Source organism: Seriola aureovittata, chromosome 15, assembly GCF_021018895.1.
Source record: "Seriola aureovittata isolate HTS-2021-v1 ecotype China chromosome 15, ASM2101889v1, whole genome shotgun sequence".
NCBI classification, from domain to species: Eukaryota; Metazoa; Chordata; class Actinopteri; order Carangiformes; family Carangidae; genus Seriola; species Seriola aureovittata.
The window spans coordinates 3,249,433-3,272,500 of NC_079378.1; the positions used below are offsets into that span (position 1 = coordinate 3,249,433).

The 23,068-nt window shown below is 43.1% G+C and overlaps 1 protein-coding gene across 2 annotated transcripts in view; it reads right to left on the bottom strand.

The window, feature by feature from the left end:
• zbtb16a (zinc finger and BTB domain containing 16a) overlaps nt 1–23,068 on the bottom strand; it is a 154,868-nt gene that overhangs the window by 81,823 nt on the left and 49,977 nt on the right. For both annotated transcript variants that reach the window (XM_056398205.1, XM_056398206.1), the window contains one exon: nt 2,149–2,246. In XM_056398205.1, the coding sequence (XP_056254180.1) occupies nt 2,149–2,246 (98 nt within the window). The remainder of the gene's footprint in view (nt 1–2,148; nt 2,247–23,068) is intronic.

Below are 23,068 nucleotides of genomic sequence, written 5' to 3' on the forward strand. Positions count from 1 at the left end.
CGAACGCAGCAGCCAGAGCCACAGGACCGAAGCTGTAGGGCTCCACGTTATGAAGCACATAATACACTAGAAAAATCTCCATAACAGTCGCTATCCCATTTGTTCCTGCGACAGAACTCTCTCTCCTTTCCACTTTGACGTGTGAGTGGGGGGGTGGGGGGGTGGGGTGGGGGGAGGCGTGTATTTGCAGAAGGGGCTGTGAAAAATGGGGTGTAATTTTTTTTAAATAAACAGTGAATATTTCCTTGGAGCAACTTTTGTTTTTGACACGCTGAGTTGTGTGCTGAGCCAATTCACTGGCACAGCGTGAGTTTGTCATTCATCTTTGTCACAACATAGCAGGAGTGTCAGCATCCATCTCAGTCATTGTTTAGAATTTGGTGAGATACAAACAAACAAATGATCCCGGCAATTATCATTTTCTGCCTACTGACAGTAGTTGGCTGGGGGAGTGGGGTAGAGGTGTGTGTGTGTGTGTGTGTGTGTGTGTCGGAGGGGGGTAGTGGTGGTTGTATCCTCACTGCTGACAATGATAATGCCAAGCAGACAATTCAGGCCACTTAATGTGTCTCACTGGAGAACATACAGGGTACCAAATAGAGGGCTCAAACTCTGAGCCAACGTCAACACATGGATTTGGGATTCTGTGTGTGTGTGTGTGTGTGTGTGTGTGTGTGTGCAGAAGGGGTTCCCTCAGAGGTCCCATGGCTTTTACAGTGTCTCAATAAACCATCTGCACTCAGGGCCTTAGGACTGAGGAGCTCTTTGCTGCCTATAAAAGGCGGTCCATGCCATTAAAGCAGTGCTGTGCTAAGTAGGCTCACAGCACAGGGACTGCTGCTGTGTGTGTGTGTGTGTTGTGTGTGTGTGTGTGTGTGTGTGTATATGTTTTGGGGGTGGGTGTAATAGTGTCAGACTAGACCAATCAATGTGTCCAGTGTTCTGTACTGCCTTTCAGACCTCTAATGTCACAGAGGTGTAGAATGACAGGATGATGATGTGCAGGCACCTCTCGGGTTAAGTTTCCCAGAGCTGCTCAGCTTTACTGGGCTGTACAGTTATTTAATCCACAAATCACGGAAACTGGGTTATGCTCCACATTCACATATTCAAACTAGTGTATTTATAGTGAGATAAAGCATGTGTAAGGCAAGTCATCTCTTTATTCAGCTCTCAGGCTGCGAGCAAATTCAGGGCTGATGTCTATTGTAAATGTTCTCTATGTAGTAAAAAAATGTGTTTTCAATACTGATATACTGTACTGTGTATTTATACTGTAGTAAATCAGTCTCTCTGAGTCTGTGAATGGATGTTAAACACATTTATGAGGTGCAGCAGTGAAAGCTGCAGTTAAGCTTTGCTTAAGACTATAAGAGTTCTGGATAAAAATCGGCAAGAAAAAGAGATTCACTCTCCTATTAAAAAAGGACTATGCATGTTTAGCCCATTTACCTGCAACCATGTAGAGTTTACACATTACGGACCACACTGAAAGCCTTGTTCTTTTGTTGTCCATTCATGTAATTTAACCATCAAAATCAAACTCCAAGTTCAGGGCTGGAGAAACAAGGTCAAATCCTTGGGAAGGAGATAAAAACGTAGAAGATAAAGTTCACAGAAAATGTAAGTGAACAAATAAATAAATTTGACCTCAGTGCTTCTGAAATCCTGGCTACATCAAATCTGCTTTTACTTTCGGCAAATTTCCAACTACATTCTGGCAACGTAGTTGTAAATACAGACTGATGAGGAAATGTTGGATACGCCGTGCATGATTTGTAATGAAAGCGTTCATACATGCAGAGCTATTGTTACGTCCCTTTAAGGAGCTGCTTGCCGACCTCTGACTGTCACTCGTTTCTCCAGAGATTTCAACAGACGTTGAAAAGATCACGAATTACCACTATTTCTCAATAGGATTCATATCTTTCCTCCTTAAATTCCTCAGAGAAGCACTTTACTGTATAATGCTTCAATGCAACTGTACAGAAAGGCAGTAATGAATGGTCCTTCATTCAGACTCCCATCACACATTCCCTATAATCAAGAGTGAACCCAGCAGTGATAACAGAAGCTATTGCATTCTCAACAGTGATTACAGAACGGGGGTTGCGGATTTGTGATTTGGGGTTAGTTTGATTTCTTTACCTGAATGAGACAGCAAATGCATCCGTAGACGGAGGCTGTCCAGGAAGCTCTTCCCACACAGCTCACAGCCGTAGGTCTTCATTCCACTGTGCATCTTCCTGTTGACAAAGAGCAAAACAAACACTTCATTGTTTGGACTCTGTCGGTGAGACAGTCAGTTTTGAGCAGGCAGAGTCTAATGTGAGCGCACATCGCTGAAATAGATGTTTGTGTCTCTAACTGAGTGGTGTTTTAACAGCTGCATAACTGATGACTTCGAGCACAGCGAAAAGGTTCGGCCTTTAGCTATTGGGGGGGGGGGGGGGGGGAATGTCACACTCCATCAATCATAACATCAGCACATAACAATAACCACCGGTGTAAGAAGCCGTCCAACTACCACACATACTCTTCTGCAGGGAGCACCAGACCATGACTTGGTGCTGTAAATCACAAGATGCTATTCAAGCAGAGGCATTATCAACTTCCTACATCTCAAGTGCTGCAAATGGATAAGATGCTATAAAAGGAAATAGAATGATTTATTTAGGCAAAGCCGTTTAGTGTATGAACCATTCACTGTCACCGTTTTGACTTTCTGCTTTCTAAACCACATGGTGATGTGTGGCTCGAAGCAAAAATCAGATCTGCAATGAATTCTCCCTTTTTATTTATTTATTTTTTACGAATGGGCGGTCATTAGGATGTAACATAGTTTAAGTGCACAAGTTCAGACAAGACTAAGGGTCAATATTTGATTATGTGGTAAAAGGCCTTGAAGGTTAGGTAGCTAAATTACATCTGACAACATAAAGTCCATCCTCACGACTCTCTCCGTTACAAAATCCTCAAAGACCCCACGGCTCCGTACAAAGCATATTATTCTTGAGAGATATCTGAAAGTGCTCTGAAGCAATTAAGGTGACACGAATTGCCAAACAACTGCCACAGTGCCTTAAGCCTCCCGAGAACTTCAAATACCTCGCCTTGAGAGAGGTAGAGAGAGTCACACAAAGGCAAGCGCGCACACACACACACACACACACACACACACACACACACACACAAACCCATGATTGTAATGATTGTTTTTAAAGTCGGTCCCGTTTCAGATTTGAAACAATCAATAATCAACTAAACACAGAGTGAGGTCCCAGAACTGTCGTCTAGTTGATGCTAGATTAAGAAATTAAGACCCTTAATTCCATAAGCAAATGTTGCGCTTTAAGTAATGTTCAATACATTGAAATATACCCCACGTGTGCGTAGAAAAGGGCCAGGTTCTATACTAAGTGTATGTTTCTGGCAGACAAAGACAAAGACAACGTCAAACAGACAGATTTCATAGTCTCCGTCGACGAGTCAGGTGGCGCGGAGTGATCAGCCGAGTGCATTCTTGGGGAAACAATGCCCTTGATAAGAGATCCGCTCAACTTGGGCGAGATGACAGCCATCCATCTTAGCGTCTCTCAACAAAGCCGCAGAGGAGGAGGTGGTGCCACTCTCCCAAAACATGACTGATTGATGTCAGATGTCGAATGCAAATTGATTTACAGCTCTCTTTTGTGCCTCGAGTAGGGGTAGCGAGAGAGACAGAGCGAGGATGAGACCGAGACAGACGGAGTGAGATTGCAGCGTTTCCTTACGGCAACGGTTCGTGTGACTTCGTTTGACAATTGCTGCGAAAAAACATCCTTGAAACCTGAGTAGTAAAAATCTGAAATGGAAGAAGAAAATGTAGCAGGGATGAAGAAGTCATGATAGCCATTGTGGTGGTTAGAGTCTGTGGAGAGACCTTGAAAACCAAAGCCAGAATGACGGCCCTTTGGCAAGTGGAGAGTGTAATTAAAAGGTCCTATAAATGCCAAATGCCCCCAAAAGGACACTTGAAAAGCCAACAAGAGAGAGAAAGTTACACAGAGAGACATGAATGACGCAGCTGGGAAAAGAAACCAGACTCTCACACTGTCAGATATCAATCTGTGATGATACAGAGCAGGAGTTACATCACAGTCTAATGTACTTTGTATGAAATACTTCCACTTCTCGCTTTTCCCCAGAATGCCTTTCTACAACCGGCAGAGCAATCTGAATTTGTTGTGTTCAATAAAAAGCAGGCGTACAATGCATAACAACACAGCATCAAAATGCAATCATGCTGCTGTTGGTTACACATATAGTAGGACAGATCAATAGCAATTGCACAAGACTACAATGTGTAATACAGATGCATGGCATTCTGGGCTATTAAGGCACCTGCCAGCCACCTCTGCATTGTACTCAGTGCAAAATAGCAGCACTGGACTGATGCCCTCACGTTTTACCTGTGAGGGGCCGAAGTCCGACCTTTACTGCTGATGTTTTCCGGTAGATAAGAAAAATATCTTAATGTAATTTTGCCTCTGACAGGTTATTCCACACGAAAGAGACAAATACATCAACAAACAACAAAATGAACAAAAGGGATGGAAGAGGATTTTTTTTTTTCCCTTTAAGGATCATAGGTGATGTACTCGCACACTTTCTCTCTGATAAGGGGAAAACACACGCACAAGCGGTAAACCACAACACAACACACAGGGAGCACAAAGCCTTTCAAAGGCCTTTTGTGTCCCTCCTCAATCTGACCATTGTGCCCCCCAGACAGAGCGCTGATAAGGTATGGATGGACTTATTAAGGCCACTTGAAGTGGAAGCAATGCCATGTATTTTCACCACAAATGTAGTGTTGATGAGCAAAGTGTGGCGTATGTGTGTGTGTGTGTGTGTGTGTGTGTGTCCTCAGCTGAGAGCGTGTTAAATTTAACTGCAATGGCGAGCACTACCCAGCGAAACAGCACATTACGTGGTGTTCTACAGAATGTTAACAGCACCTGGTCCAGTAATTTAGTCTGTTAGAGGAAAGGTTTAACTTCTAGAGGCCCTGTTGGAAACACTAATGGTGACCTCTCTTTTGGCATTTCACTATATTTAGTCTACAGGATATGAAGTAACTAAAGAAAATATCAAAAGTGGACGTTAGCAACAGTAGCTCATGTACAAATTGTACTGCAGTGGTGTAAAGATGCCTCACGATGGGGAACAACCCTGGTAGCCAGACTGGCTTCACCAAGCAATGACTTCTATCTGGCAAACAGACTTGTGATGAATAATGAACCAAGTTCAGATAAAGTATAACGTTGACAAAAGCTATCGTGAGTGCTGCTAACAGAGCTCATTCTCTGCCCTAAAGTCCCTTTTCCACTGGTTGCTAAGAACCGCTAACATCAGACACTGTAGACACACCTGTCACCTGTCGAGCACAGTGCTGTTACAGCAGAAAAAACGCGGCTACACTGCGCTTCAAGATGAAAGAGTGAAGCTGCAGCCCTGAAATAAGTTTCAAAAACACACAATTGCCGTCGCAATTGGCAGATCTGTTTTACCAGTTTGCACGGCGGCTAGCAGCTAACTCTCTCTCCACTGTGTGTGCGCGCTGTAAGTGCATGTGATGACGTCGCTCCTTGCAGTTTACCCGCATTTAAATTAAAACCTTATACCTGCTAAACTAGTCGGCACCAACCAAGACTAACCACAATTATAAACCTTTATGAGTCATATTTGAGGCAGATCACAGTTGATCTCCTGGGGACAATCGGTCCAACTTGAGTTGTCATTCTTCTGGTTTTATAAATAAAGAGATGAGTACAAACATATTTTGATCAGGTAGGTTTAACCTGCACCCTGAGCCACCCAACAGGGGGACACTAGACAGGAAAACAAGGTCGCCTTACGGACATGATTCTCTGGTGCCGTGACAGAGAGTAAGTGACGTCAATGTGTAAGAACCACAATTAACTGTAGACAGACAAAGGTGAGCTCACACCTACGGCAGAGTAAGTATGAAAATGAGACAACAGTAGGCATCTCAGGTATGTTTTATATGCCTTGAAATGCTTTGTGTGTCTAAGCAGAGCTAATAATATACTTTTATTCAGCTTCAACAATGTTTAATGACATGTAAAAGGATACTAAAATATTGTCTCAGCTCAGTGATTTAGCTCGGATAGACCTCTCCACACACACACACACACACACACACACACTAACACACACACACTCCCAAATCCCATTGTAACTGCCTGCTTTCATGTTGTGCTTCTAAAATAGATGATGAGAGGTGTGAGTGTGTGAGAGTGAGTGTGTGTGTGTGTGTGTGTGTGTGTGTGTAGTGGGTGGGAGCTTAGGGAGGGAGAGGATGGAGGGGAGGGAGGGTGATTTGAAACAGACTGACTGTAGCCATTAAGGAAGTTCACATAAAACTCTCTCAGGCCATTTACTCAGTTAATAATCGACTTTGTCCAACAGTCACTTTTGACAACGGCAATAAATTTTAAATTTATGTCAACAAAACATATGCTGATCACCTCGTACGGTGTGCTTCCTCGTAAAAACCAGCCCAACCAAGGGCTGTCTGAGTGCATGTGTGTGTGTGTGTGTGTGTGTGTTTGAAATGTGAGTCGATTACAGGCCTGTGTTATTGAGCAGTAACAGCTTGCCTCGTGCAATTCAGAACTTTCTCCCCCCCCCCATTTTGCCGCTGGACTTGGCTGGCCATATATCATAACTAGCACTGCATTTGGTGAAATAAAGACTCAACTTCCCACCTGTCCTTTTCCCTCAAATATGACGGTTTGAAAAAAAAAAAAAAAGTAAAAATAAGCTGATCTACTGATACACTACAACAAATAAAAACTGAAAGACCTCAGAGGTCCCTTTGATGGCTTTGAGTCATCTAGATTTCACATGATTGGGCTTTGACAGAGGCAGTGGATCTACTGCCAAACCTCATTAAATCAAATGACTCTGTTTGGAACTCACGCTGATGCCCTCTCCAGCTCACATCAACATTTTATATCACCACATCCAAACTATTAGACAAAAAAAGAAAAAAAAAAAAGAAAAGCCAAGCAGGGCCACGCTTGATGACTTGCACTTATTCCTCATTGCTTGCCCAAAATCTATTTCTCCCTCAGCGGCCTTGAGTGTTACTCTCTATCCTCATATATCCTTTCATCTTTTATTTTTCCATTTTTTTTTTTCCCTCTCCCTTCCATCCTCCGGTCCTGAGGGGAGCTATAAAACAACCTGAAATGATGTTCGTAAATAAAAGCTTTGGAGAAAGAGGAATGGAGGGTTAAGATGGAAAGAAGAAAACACTAAAAGATAAAGGGAGGCAATTGATAAGAGGTGGTAAATTGAGGAAAAGCTGTGTGGTGTATGTGTGTGTTGGAGGTGGGGGGTGGGGGGTGGGGGGTGGGGGGGGGGGGTGGGGGGGGGGGCTGACTGTTTGTTCATTAGTTCTGTGGATCAGATGAAAAAGAACTGATAATTGGGGGAAGGAGGGCGAGTGAGCAGAGCTAAGACCTAAGTATCAGAGGGATGGTGAGCACTTCACCTGGACATCTGAAACATTTGGTGACAATAAAAGAAAAAAGAGTTCAAGGACATTATTAGCTATTAGCTTAGCATAAAACACAGTGCATTCCGTCCTCTTAAAGCTGCACGAGTCAATATTTTCAAATTAAGAGTACTATCACCTAACTGCAGTTCTCAGCTCTACTTTTAGCCTTTTTAACTCTGTTTTTTTGGGGGCTGCAAACTCCACTCTCATGAACCACAACTGACAGAAGTCAAAAAGCTTTAATGTACCCAGTGTACGCTGGCTGCCGAGCAACGAACGACAGGCAAAGTTAGCGACTAGCTGCTGACAAAACTGAGATAAAAAGGACTGTGAAACTGACTTAAATTCATCAGGTGGCTAGAACGTTTCCTTGTGTCTGATGTGGAAGTAAGCGACTGTTTGCTAACACATTTTACCGTAGTAACTATACGGGTGTGTTAACTCAGTGTCCATTAGTTTGGGCTATAATTTGTTTCAAAAGGATAAAATATTTCCACCTCTGTGGACTTTTGATCTTAACTCAGTCATAACGATTACCAGTGACTTGCATCTCGTTTTATTCTGTCTTGTAAATTCAAATTAAGATTTTCATAGTATTGCACTAAATATAGTTAGCAAGCCAGTTGGCACGGACTTGTGAGAGTTAATATTTTACATGGGGGTTTGAGACCTGATCTCCTCAGTAACTGTGATTATATCTAAAGTAAATAAGAAGCAGAATAAGGTCGTCAGTCAGTTTTGTTAGCTTAGGTTTGACTATTATTTGTTGGACTCCAGAGGTAATGGCGTTAGCTGCAGTCTATTAACTGCCAGATGTTAATTTTGATCTGCTCCTGTAACTATACATTTATGCACCTGTACTGTTCCCACATCATCTGTAATTACCAATGTATTGATACTAAATCATAAAATATTCAATGTACAAATGGAACTATGGCGGGAAGCTGGCGTAAGCAGCAACAGTAAGTTCCTACAAAACTGCAAGGCGGGAACAAGAGCACGAAACGTGACATTAACTAACAGCTAACACAGTCAAACACTGCACAGCAAACAAAGGTCAATAAAAAAGACTTCAGTTTCAAAAATTATTAAGTGGGATAATGCACTTTAGAAGTAAGAGCCCAAGCAATGGTATAACCATTTGGAGATAAAAGCAGGGGGTGGAGGAGGACCGCTGACAGACACACGACTCCCTGTCATGGCGAACAAAGCCCCAAATGATGCACGAGGCGATTCAGTGACACTGTGGTGGCCGATCCTAATGTGGCCATAAGCCGCCTCTTATTTTGGTTTTTCAGACAGAGAGAGATGGAGAGGAGGAACAAGGGACTTTTTTTTTTTTTCATCATGAATTTCCAGTCCATTAGGAGGCTGACCATGTCACACACACAAACATGGGGGGAGAAGAAAGAGAGAGGGGGGGGGGGGGGGGGGTGATGTTGGACTTGAAAGAAACAAAAGGATCATGCAGAAGAAAAAGGAAAATTTGGAAACTAAATAAGAGCTCAGGTTTAGAGGTGTAAAAAAAAAAAAAAAACAATAATGGCATCTCAGTGAAAGAGCTCCAGAGCTCAGTGACACACACACATCTCGTCTAGTGAGGCACCATGTGTGGCTCTTAACGTTTACGTGGATCCATTTTGTGACAGTCTGGAAAACCAGGTGAAAAAAAAAAAAAAGCCTCCCTTTCTGTCATTTTATCCTCGCTTGTAAGCCTCCCCAATTCCATTGCCCTCCCACCCCTACTCCACCCCTCTGTCTTTGCTCAATCAAAATGTATCAGGCAGACTGGCGTAACACCGGTCGGCGTGGGCTGTTTATCCTGAGTCCTCCTGCACATATCAATGACTTGGCCCCCGTTGTCCCCTGCCAGGGAGACGTTCATATAAATTCAAGCCACACACGCGAACGCCGAGGCACTCGTGTTGAGCATAGATGAGTAGCAGGGCGGGAGGAGGAGAGAGGAGAGACAGAAGGATGGGGAGGGAGAGTGCCACTGCCTTTCATCCTCACTGTGTTATTTATAATATTGCAGACACCACCGCCCCCCAAGTTCTGCCCCGGGGGCGTCTCGAGAGAAAAAACAGCTATATCATGTTCTCGGGGTAAAAACAATGACAAAAAAAAAATATATAAAAAAATTAACAACTGTAAACATATTCCCCGGCTTGACTGACACAGTCCCTGTCGCAGCCAATCAGAAACATATATGTCAAACTGTAATCATGGTGCCAACTTTTGGTGGTGGCATGATGCATCATTTTGCTGCATCTGATCAGTGCAATTTTAATAATGAGGGTAACTTTGACAGCTGGCTGTAAGCAGTTAGATTAATGATATCCACAAGTTTCATTAAAATCCAATCAGTCATGTCTGAGTTAGCCCACAAGAGGTGTCCTCACCCACAGGACTAATTAATGTATTGCACAAACTCCTAATGGTGTTACATGTAGTTTAAAGGTGCTATGTGCAGCATTTTGTGTCTCCAATAAATCCTGTCTCTTCCTTTTTGCCCCCCCCACACAACTCCCTGCTACTTGTTTTAAAGTGCAGGAAGATGAATGAGACCCGAGATGGAGATGGATGAACAGAACCAATGTGCTTTCTGACCTGAGTAAGCCACTGTCAAGCTGAAACATTGTGCACTTTGAATGCAGTATTCTCAGTGACGCTCCGTACTATCATATAACCACGTCGTAATAAGGTTTGAGAATTGGAAACATCAGCATTTTCTTAAGGCCTCTAAACCACTTTCAGACATAAAATCTTTAATCCATCAATTATGGCTTTTTCGTCATTGGAGATATGTGTCTGTTTCTCGTGAGAGGACTGAAAAAGCCACATTGTTCACACGATATCCGACATCTGGCGTGCGAGCGAGGGGGAAGCAGCGACGCGGGAGGACGTAATGATATGAAGGAATGAAAGTGTTGTCGGGCCGCGTCGCTGAGGGATTTTAAAAACTTATTTCGCCATTGAAGCCTTAATTAATGACCACTGTGCGGGGACGCTCACCCTGCCTCGCACACTGACTCCCAGAATGAATTTTACTCATCGCTTTCATCATTTATTAGATTGGAAATTCTGCTGCCTATTTTGTGAAAGCCTGATGGGAGCACAATTGTAGAATGACAAGGCTTTAAGTTGCATTAATTTCTTACTTGCTCACTTGTTGTATGTGATATTCACAATTCTGCCCGCGCAGATTTTTACCTGTGAGAAGAAACTGATCTGACATGACAAGAATACAATTATAAAATAACTAGCTCATTCACAATGTTTCACGGTTTACTACACTGATTTTATTTAAGTGATGATAATTGAATGATATCACACCCTGTTAGTTAACAGTTGAGTTTAGAAAACCAGATCTGCTCCTCGAGGGTCAAGAATGACACTCAAAACTAAAAAAAGAAAATTGTGTCGCTTTTCAACTTTCTTCGTGGTAAGTTTACGGCAGTTGAAGTAATAATTAAATAACGTGAGGAGCTTCTGTGTCACAGCTGTGTCCACTAATTATCACCACCCAAGCATGATTGCTACCTAAGCACACACGGTTAAAAGAGCCTCGGTTGTCAGGTAAGAGACGAGGAATAATCCGAGAAACTTCTAATTGCGCTTCCTGGGCAGTAAGAAACTATTTCAACCTAATCCCACTCAGATACCTGGATTCCCCCAAAGCTTAGAAGGTAGGATTCACTCTCTAATACCCACAGTCTTACTCAGGAACCCATTTCAACCTCTCTCCTACAGTTCCACTCAGCGTGAAGTGCTTTCCCCCTTTGACAAAGTCCTTTTATTCAATAAGAGGTGACACTGAAGAGAGAACACGACCTAGAGGTTGCAGTTCAAATCCACAGATCCGGCAGGAGAACATTTTTTACTGGAGAAAAATTATCAAAGACTGTTAAAAGGTACCCCCTTGGCAAGACACAGAAACTCCAAATACTAAGGGTGTTTGTGTTCAAACTTCTCCCCGGCCTACTTGAGGAGAGCACTTCCTGTACGCGAGCATTCAATCTTGTGATTCACTTCAAACTGAGAAAGGAAAACAAAAACCGTTCTCAACAGTAGGGTGCTGCTGCTGGAAGAACCCACATGCAAGTGTTTAGTTAGCCAACTCACTTGTAAAACATGTTGGTTAAAACATAATAAACCTAGTTTTTTCCTCCTATAGAGAAACACTGTCACTTCTTTTCTTCTTTTTTTGCTTTAAAATGATGATCCTGACCCAGAAACCACTGGAAAAACAAGGCAGCAGATGACTGGAATTAGTTACCACAGAGGCTGCGGTCCATCACTGTGTGGCGGTAAAGGCCGAGACAGGTGTGAGTGTGTATATGTGCGGCTCCCTGCAGTTTCTCCCCCAGGTCATTACTATAAATGACAGTGTGCTCTTAGTCAACCAGCCAGGTTAAATAAGGATTAGAGGGATAAGAAGAAAATAACTCCATACTTTTGAGGGCAGCAAATGGGGTTTGCAAAGTCTGCAACCGAAAGTACGAGCTCGGCTTGCCTGCAAATTATTTGACATCCCCAGCTCCCCCCCCCCCCCCCCTTGTGTGATAACTCTTCTTTTTTTTTTTTTCCTCCCCGTTTTAACTAGACCTAAAGACACTTTCACTGAAGTGTCGGAACGGTGGGAACAAAGACGAGGGAGAGCGTGTAAGATCACATGTATAAAGTATTTCTGTTAAAGCCCATCTTTGAGACAAACACCAGTCACGCTGCTCCCTCTTCCCCCTGCTTCTCTTTTGGTTTGTGTATCAAAAGACCTTGCCATCTCGAAATAGCACGTCAACATTTCTGTTTCGTCTTGTTGTTTCTTTCTTTCTTTTTTTTTTTTTTTTTTATTCTCGACAATGTTGCCAGTTTGCTAGATTCCTGTTTTTCCTCTGCTCCTGCCTTCTTGATCTGTGAGAGGTTACAGCGCATCGAGTGAGACGGTTGGCTCAGGCATGTGTGCGTCTCTGTGTGTGTGTGTGTGTTTGCAGTAGCAGAGCTTTGGTGGTCTATAAAAAGCAGCCAGACAAAGTCTTCCCTCTCTCCTCATGCATTATGCATTGGCATCACCTTCCATCAAGTGGCAGAAAAACCTCAAAGATGTCTAACTTTAGCTTCCATTCTGAAAGCCAAACAGAGGAGGAGATGTGTTATTTTGACTGCCACAGTCGAGCTAAGCACCTGTTACATCAATAAAAGCTGCGTTTCGCAACAAGAACGGCGACAACGACTACCTGTGTGATGGCACGGCGCTCACAAAAAAAGCGGTTAAATGCAGATAGTAGCGGGGGCGTATGTGAGTAGAGAAAAGAGTTCAGATTAGATTAGATGACACTGGATCAAACTTTGACCTTGTGGAGAAGTTTTGTCTTTGCTGTGCCAGGGAGCAGCAAAGGTAGAATCCAGTATCAAAACAGCTTCGGGAGTCAAAAAAAAAAAAAACATGCTATTTTGAGGAAGTGTATTTCCACAGGAAGGGCACAACGGGACTGTAAACACAACTGAATACAATATTTAGATTAATAAATGTGATTAGTAAATCTGTGTTGTTCACAGCTGGTTCTATTTCTCTCTGTTGGTCAGTTTAACAGGTCAGTTTAATGCTAGATGGGTTTATATAGTTGAAGTCTTTTAACAGGAATACGGCCTCTGACTATGCATCCTAACTTTACTGATCACAATCTCATGTACTTTTATTTTTCTTTTATTCTTTCCTTCTTCATTATTTTATTTTGAAAAGCTGTTTAGCTAAGGTCTCCAAAAATAATCGACAACAGAGTCCCAACTTCATAACGTTACACGGTGTAAACACTCCTGTTTGTCTGGAAACCGGAGACGGACCTTGTGATTTTATTTTTATTTTTTTCCAGCCAGCGTGAGCCAGAGCAGACCAGTTGACAAGGTGATTATTTTGTTATTTGGACACAGCTCTCAAACTATTATGCAATGCCTCAGAGATTGATTTACTGTATGCCTCGTAACACACCGGGCAGATCACATTCTGGGAAGAAGATAGTGGCAGGCCACTGTGTTTGTGTGCGCATCTGTGTGTGTGTGTGTGTGTGTGTGTGTGTGTGTGTGTGTTTGGGTTTCGTGTGACTATCCATGCAAAATAATGATAAGATTTTTAGCAGGAATGAGTGTATCAACGCCGAGGAAAATACAAGTGTTTGAAAAAAGAAAAAAAAAGGTAAGATTGCGGGGTTTATTTTCACACTTGAGATGGCCGCAGGCAGGTTGTTTTGATGCATCTGACCTCATGAACTTGTGATTGTGTGTGTGTGTTTGTGTCTATGTGTGTGTTTGCAGGGCGGCTTGGGGAGGTTCAGGTGGCAGCGATGGCGCTAGGCCATCTGCACTGTCATTCACCGCACGTCCGCCTTCCAAGAGCTGCACAGCACCCACGGGCGTCCCAAACAGCCCCAGCCGAAGCTCTGCGGGGCTGCTGTAAACAAGTCGCTCTCATCTCAGAGACTGAGAGCGCGCCTGCGTGTGTGTGTATGTGTGTGTATGTGTGTGTGTGTGTGTGTGTGTGTTTGAGTGAGGGGGTGAGACTATGTGACACTCTATGTTCCTGTACACATCATAGTGCCTGTAATAGCACTGTTTGTTTCCTTTTATATGCCTTCCACCTAGATGTGCAAATGTTGTTTACACCTATAAAGCCCGTGTATAGAGTATATAATTATACACATTATACTTCCTGTACATACAACGTCTCAGGAGTAAATGTAGAGAACAGCATGAGGAAACATCTCATACGAACAACATACAAATGCCACATTTGCATTGACTTTATGTTACATAATGCATGGAGAGTAAAATAGTTCTTTTTGAATTGAAATACTTTGCAGTGATTTTTTCTTCACCCATCAGTCGATTAGCTAATCAACAGAATATTAACCTCTTGCTTTCCTCTGTTTTATATCTTATATCTATATCTTATCAGTTGCCTCCGACTTATTGTTATAATAATTGTTTTGTGTGCTCCTAGTCCTACACACATTGTGCGTACATTATTCATTTTGGGATCCATACTTTTCTGAAAATGTACATAAAATAAAATGTTACCCTCATGGGAAAAGAATTGTATTAAATATGACTTACTACACACTAAGCTAACTCAAAGGAAGCAAAAGATAATGAAGCATGACAATTGCTCCTATTTCTGGCAGCCCCCTGATATTCCCTGGAGGTTCCTAAACCTGACTTTGGGAATCATTGGTGTGTGTTATGTAACCGGAGCTAGCTCAGTTCTTATTTATACCTGATGTCTCTTCTTTGCCGCTGTCACAAGGCAACATCCTTTCACTCCTCTCATCGTATCTGACCTAGAACGAGCAGTTAACTATGGATAAACACATTACCTATGACTGCCACAGCTTATATGAGTACATTCATCTCTGCACAGCACCCTATTAAAGGGAGAAACTTCAGCGTGTGAGTATGACAGCTGAACAGCAGCCAGTGAATGGAGTGGGCGGTCTGTGCCAAGAATTTCTGTCGGCTTGAATCAGTGCCTTTGCCTGCACAGCGGAGGGTCATGTGAGAGTTTGGGTTTGTGTGTGTGTGTGTGTGTGTGAAATATAGCTAATAACAGAGCACTCAGTGGATTTCCCCCCCCTTTTTATTTATTCCACCAGTGCTGCGTTGTGCTGGGCCATTTCGTGTTGCCTTGTGGCGCTGCCGTTAATGATGTTGGTGTAATGCAAGTATTATTACTTATGCACCAGGTAAACTATGAGACTCCGAAAGGCAAAGCTTTAAAAACAAAAGCTGTGAAAACCAGCCATTTAATGATGTTGAACTGTAAACGATCATATAAAGAAGAAGAGCACAAGCAGGTGAAAAGATAAGGAGCATGAAGGTTTAGCAAAGGAATATAATACATACCGGATACATAAGGATTCAACACAGAAATGTGGGTGTAAAAATAAGATATAGGCAACTTTTATAACAAACGTCTTGAACCTGAATGATTTTAAAGAGGCTGTTAAGGACCCCTCAACCCCTTGTATTGGGTCTGTCACTCCTATGTACACAGAGGGAGGGGAGACCGTGAGACAAGAGCTCCAACAAGAAAAGAGGGAGAGAGGGAAAATATACTGTGTGAGCAAAAGGATAAAATATGTGCTGACAGCTTTTTGGCCAGAGGGCTAGAACACTGAAATAGTAGCGTCTGGGTGTCAGGCCGGGGTCGCTCCCTTCACTCGAGAGCAGACTTTCCCCGACCCTGGCTAGGAAAACATCACACACCACTACAGTCAACTGATAATGTAGTATCTGACAGATAATGTACTAACTTGTCCAAATGTGACACTAATGCACCTTGGAAAGGGGTCGAAACCACGGCGAGAGCTGTCGGATGAATAAAATCATTCATATAGTTTTTCTTTATAAAGAACGTGGCTAAACAGCTGGAGAAAGATGAATGAAAAAACAAAAAAAAATTATAATTGCATTGTTGCTTAATGGCACATTTTACACTTTGGATAATGAAATCATTTTGTCACTGTATTATTCTGTTAATTGCTGCAATGGCTGTGGTGTGGTATGATGGCGGGGGTGGGGGTGTTTCAGGTCACTAAAATAAAAAAATAAATAAAATAAAGATATTGAGAGCACGACCTCAGTGTTCTTGAGGGGAGCTACAGCCAAAGTGATTACAGGGCTTCACTTGCACTGGAAGAAGCCTGCGGACACCTCACTGTTGCTACTGAATGACACAACACAGCAAACCGCCTGTCAGACTCTGCAGAGGTGTAAGACTATGCAAATATATCACAGATTAACAAGGTGCTCATCGACCGTATACACTGGCTCTGAAAAATAAGTTGTTTATATCATAAAGTGTCACAGTTTAATACCAACTTTGTGATACTTAAAAGGCCGACATTTGGATCGGTTGGTGGCCTTTTGTCTCACAGAGCAGCTTAGTGAAAGTCGAGTCTGCCGGAGCCGATCAGGAGATCCGACCGAGGCAGGAAACACATCTTTTAGGAAATATGTGCATGATTTTTGTTTCGTATTCGCTCGCAGAAAAATCAAAACTGCTACTTTAAGGGATGCAAAAGGACAAACACACACACACACACACACACACACACACACACACACACACACTAACACACACTCCTGCGATGCCTTTCGGTAAGAAAACTATCATTTTTCTCTTCCAGAACAGCAAATCAAACAGCTGCTCAGAAAATGTCCCAACCTACTTGAACAGAGTGGGCATCTTAGCGTATCTCATGGTTGGTTAAATATTTGCCAGCTGGGGTGCTTTTCTCTGCTCTGTCTATGTGTGTGTGTGTGTGTGTGTGTGTGTGTGTTTGTCCTGCTCGTCATGAAAAGCACAGTTCAGGTGCTGAATCAATCATACATGTAGATAGAATCCAATAAGCAAGGAGCGAGACTGCAGCTGGGGTCTACGGAGACACGAGACAGAGAGAGAGAGAGCAACTATGCCCATGTTGGCAGTGCTCGCTCTATCGCCTCGTCTCAGCAGATGCCATGTTACAGAGAGGGTAATTAATAGCCCAGTGGGGCCTGGGTGTGGATCGCCAAGACACCCTCTTACACACATGCGGACGCACACACACACACACACACACACACACACACACACACACACACACACACACACACACACAATAATAATGTCTCCATTTGCCCCCCGGAGCAGCTTTGTGCCAACTAGCCTTTACCTCATTATGCCAATCAAATCGACCGGGGTGGGTGGGGGTGTGTGGTGTGTGTGGAGGGTAGAGGGGAGCGAAGAAGGGAGGGAACAAGCTGTCCTTTCTCATTCGGCCTCACTCACTTTCACTGTCACTGTGTTCATTATAAAGAAAGATTTGATCTTAATGAGAACAACGTAATCGCACCGAGCTGTCATGAAATGGCCACAGCTCTGTGTGTGTGTGTGTGTGTGTGTTTTTTCTTCCTTCTTTTCTCCAGATTGTACCTTGGTTTGGTAATGAGCCACTCACCACTCCTCTACTTCCAAGAAGCTAAAAATGTTGGATTTACCAGTTGCCAATTCTGAGCCACACAGCCTGAGCTGCAGCTGGGTTTTCACAGTTCACATTGCCTTTTTCCCTCCAAACTGCACAGGGTAAACTATTTACAGTCTGGGTGCCAGCAAACTACTTTAAAATAATAACAGGGATTAAAATGGAAACAACCTCACAACTGAAACTTTGTCGTGTCAACTTTACTTTTAGTGCATAAAAAGTCCCCCAGCCAGCAGCTCACATGAGTTTCTTCTATCTAATATCTGACCTGCCTCCTATTAGCTCCAAATAAAGAAGTTTTGGTTTGGCTTGTGCTGTTCAGAGGACGTACATGATGTCTGCACAGCACAACGTTTCTTTAACTTTGTTCTTTTTTATCCTGATGACATAACTTTAAAAACTGTAGACTATAAACTGTGATCCAAATAGAAAATGATTTGCCAAAAGACTCAATTCAACGTTCAAGGTTTAACATTTACCACATAAAAAAGGGGAAACTATTAACTATAAAACCTTTATTGGATGTGGAGTCGAGTGTTTTCACTAATGACCTGTGTGTTCTTGAAAATGCGCTGCGGTGAGCAAAGTGGAGCAGCTTCATCTTCTCAGAGGGCGGTGGAGACCAAACCTCAGCTAAAACGAAGCAGAGTGAACACGTAGCGTTCGCTAACACAGTAGCCAAAGCAACTTAATTAGGCATTAAAGCGTCGCAGGGATGTGGTCACCCCGTGATTGTTTTTCTGCCGCCCAGTGGCCACAGATCAATGAATGCAGCTTTACACTGTCTATTTTAATCTGATTCCTTTAGCAGTCTGAGAACGACGACACGTGATGGCAGCCTTTGCTCGACAGTAACGATCCTTGACATTTCGTACATAGATGTCTAATTTTCTCTTCTCATGATATAACAGCAACGAATTACATCCGCAGCCATTTCATAAAAGCTTTGATATTTGTTTTGCTCCTGCTCTTCCTCCCGCTCACGGGATGATTCATTACATTCATTTTATTTTTATAAATGCTTTTTCAAAAATAGAAGAACTGTGGAGCTCATGTCAGCCATGAACGCAAACATGGCTGAAAGCTCGCCATCAGCAAAAAGCCCTCTACTCCAGAACATCCGGGGGAACTCATTTTTTGGCAACGCAGTTTGAATGATAAGGGACGTGTTGAGGGAACAGAGTGAAAACCCCCATTTTCTCATGTTTTTCCTTCGAAAGTTTGGCGGATGTTGTACATTTTCCTCTCAGTATGTTCACCGTCGCAGCCACAAAAAACCCTAAACACCCTGACCTGCCATCGTCAGGCGGCAGTGGAGGTATAAGGAGGTGTACTTAGCGGCAGCCAGCCTCTGCAGAGGGTCTTCTTCGGTGTCAGGACAGTGTTTAGGCCGTTTCGGTAAACTGCATCGGTGCATTTCATCCCCTGTAGCATCATTGAAATCAGCTTCTTAACAAACACATCTCCATCCTCTTATTTTGTCGCTGACCCACTCTTCCATCCAACCCCATTTCCCCCCCCCCCTGCACCCACTGCCACCACCAAACTCCTCCTGTGTGTTACCTGAGACAAGCAATTTACCTTTTTTGTTGTTTGCCTGACCTAGAGAAAACAATTTCAGAGGGGTCTTCCTGCGCTCTTAACAGCCCTTCGTTTGAACAGGTAAAGGCGACTGGCGTGCCACAATGGCTTTTTTTTCTCCTCGAAGATGAATTGGCGAGCTGTCAGCTTCAGACAGGCCGAGTAGCAGTGTTTCTGTAATGGGACACTGGAAGTGTCTTTGATTAATGGAAGAGCCATACTGAGCTGTTAGGGAACCCGCCGCGGCCCAGCGAGAGCGATTGAGCGGCGGATACATGCCGACAGATGTGCAAGGGAGCGCGGGCCTCGATACCAGCAGAGGAGGAAGAAAAGAAAGGGGAGGACTAGAGGATAGAAAACAGTAGTCTGCCTGGCTTTAAGCCATTGTAACCTGAAGCCTGTTTTCACATTTTCTTTCATCATAGAGATTGATTCAGACCTAAATCTTGTCAATTGCTTCACTACAGAGCTACTTACAGCTTCCCTTCGCTTTGATGCAGCTCTGCGATCCACTTATTTGATGCCTCAGAAATAAAAATGTCAGCAAAAACATGAAACGAGTTTGAGAAACAATAATATATGCATTCAGTTTTATTATAGAAACAAAACAAATATTTCTCATAAGGATCCTTAAATGTGGGTATAGCAGTGTCTGTTTGCAGAGAGGAATCGATGAGGGAGAAACTATTACTATCAGAACAGTTCAGACATATTCAGTCTCTACTTGCAAGGCTGTAAATTCAACTTGCTTTCATCCTTTTTGGCAGCGAGCTGCAGAGAGCAGCCCCACAAAGCCACAAATCTACAGTCAGAGGACACCAGCTGTCCTCCAACTTTTGGAGAAACCCTTAAAGCCAAAGTAAAAAATGAAGGATTTTTCAACTGTTGTTTTTCCCCCCTCAGTTTACACTGGTAGCAGGAAATCTCAGCCAAGAGTGAGATGTTTCCTTTCTTCCCATCTCAAAATACATTTTGCTCAGTCTCTCATTTAGATTTTGTTGTCTTTAGGCTCCGGCTGGTAAACAAATCTAGGAAAGGGGAACGAACACTCCTCGCATAGAAAGCAAAGAAATATTATTTTATTCCCCTGTTATTAACCTGAAACCCATCAGTGCTGTGAGAAGAGCAGAGGCACACAGGAGCACAGAGTTGTACTGTAAACACGAGGATCCAATTCCTCCCTGTGCAAATATGTCAGAATAAACACTTATCTTTGAGAACGGCTAAATAGACTTATGTGGAATTTTTTTTTTCTTCTTTTTTCCCCCCTCTTTGCAAAAGATATCAAAATATAAATACCCGCATTTTAGATGCACACTGATAAAAATGGAACAAAATCATCCATCCATGACGACCGCTGTTTACAAGACAGCTGGAACAGAGGGTTCCAGGCCGCGCTCTCGCCGCTTTTTTTGTATGGAATAATGCTTGTTTATTGGAATTGTGGCATTGCTGTGTTTTAAATGGAAGGAACAGCACTTTACAAGGTAATTAGTCAGGCTATAATCCTCCACACACACACACACATACACACACACACACGCACACACACAGTCTTCCTCAGAACACTGCATCCTAATACTATCATGTGACAAACCACTTTTGTCACCCTTAATTCCTCCTGAAATGTGTCATGCACAAACCTCCAGGAAAAGGATGGAAATACTTACGAAGTTAAAAAAAAAAAAACACAACAACTGATGAATACAACAACCAATACCTGTAATTTAAGGTGGTATGACACTTTCCTCTACTTTTGTCCTCTCTCTGCTTCAACCTCATTATCAGCTCAAACGGGGATTGCAGGGATTTGAGGTGAGGGCCACAGTGGGGGTTGGGATGGGTGTTTATGTTGGCCCTTGTTTCCAGGGTCGGGAACCGTCCCGAGGGAGCGCATTCCTCACCCAGAGCACGACTAAAGGTATGTGAACCATCTGGACAAAGCCATCGGCCACAATAGCCCTACACAGAACCGTCCATGTGGTCCGACGGCCAGCCAGCCCTCTCACACTGTCGGCTTTTTCATTCCCCCCTGGCGCTGGAGGCATGGAGCAAGATATCCATCGGCTCCACTATGGGCCAGCCATCACTTCCACTGTGTCTATGCGTGTGTGTGTGTGTGTGTGTGTGTGTGTGTTTGTGTGTGTGTGTGTGTGTGTGTGTGTGTGTGTGTGTTGTGTGTGTGTGTGTGTGTGTGTGTGTGTGTTCCATGGTTCCTTCCTCCTGGTTCAGCCAGGGTAAACAGGGTCATTTGTGAGGCCCACTGTGGTGCCACACAACTGTGTGGATGTGAAGAATGCTGCCTAAGGTCAACATATCATCAGCCGAAGGGTCAATGAGACGATTGTTGCCTTATTCGCTTGTTTTATCGCCATTTCACATCATCATATGACTCTCAAAAAGGCATACATACCAGCCATGAATGCACAAGTGACAAATGAATTGCCTGCTCACCATTTCCTGGACTTACAAAATGCTGCTTTTGGTTCATTTTCTCTCCGGAATATAAAAGTGCTGGGCCAAGCTCTGGCACAGACAATCACACTGGTCAAGGGCCTCTGGGAGCTAAAGGCTCAGGTCACCCACATTATTAAAAACAAACAAACATATTTTCTGGATCCAGCTTTCGTGGTATCTGCTCATGCGGACAGTTTTGGTTTGACAGATATCTCGAAACCTGGACAAATAAAACGATTTGCATGGTTAGGTATCACCTGGGGTAATTTGAGTGCGCTGACTATTTAAAAGCTGGCCCCAGCAGTGCTGTTTACTGGCATTCGATATTCATAAGTGTGACCATTTTTCATGCCATAAAATGACAATGACTGGGTGGAAAAGCATCTGAAACAGCTCTGACACTCCACCATTATCAAATGACTTGAGGGTTGACAGTGTTATAATGGAGGATGACCCACTACACCCACTCAAAGATAGGAGCACCTTGGGACACATCACTGCCTTTACACGACAAAATAGCTTGCCGAAATAAAAATGCAAGCACTTGAATAAAATGTGAAACAAAAGCCAAAACTTTCATGCTGACATCTAATATATATGATTTTACACGTTTCAGCCTATTTATCATAAATTGCCAGTATTTTAAATCACAACTATCCATTTTTTTAAGTCTGAATAGCTCAAGCAAGTCTCTTCTGTCTGCCATATCATTTTCATACCATACAGAAATGAAGCAAAACCAAGAACTAAAAAAAAGAAGATGTATTGTTAAATGGCTGGTAAAAGCGTGCATGACTTGTAGCTAAGAAGCTAATAATACCCTGACACGATCCTTTTAACTCCGCGTATCAGCCTTACATTTTACAAATGCACAAAAAGCTGCAATTGACACCCTGGCAGAGGAATCATCCTCATCATCATCATCGTCGCTGGGTCCAGTCTGATAGTGTGTTCACAGAGGATTGCTCCAGACACATGGATGAGTGCTGTTGTGGAGCTGAGTGGCTCTGCTCAGATAGAGAGCAGAGATGGAGCATCGGGGCAGCAGCGCGGCAGCTGCGTCTAATAAAGAAACTGAATTTGATAATCAGCAGAGACAGTCAATTTGCTAATAAGGGATTTTAATTAATTAATCAATGTGAATTTGGTGGGAGCAGGCGCTATTGTCAAGAGCGGTCAAGTGTAGTTTGCTGTGCCTCTCTTTCTCCCCTGCTCATTGCTTAACACATAAGTTGATTTCAATTTCATTTGGCACTTGGCAAATTTTCTCACTGCAAAAAAAAGGGGAGAGGGGGAAGACAATTAGGTGTGAGTGAGCACAGAGAAATCTGGATGTGTGCATGAGGATGTGCACAGTCACTGGTCTTCACGGACGACAACACGGGACTTTTCTGCAGAACTTTGCCATAAACATGGTGAATTTTAATCATTAAAATGCTAC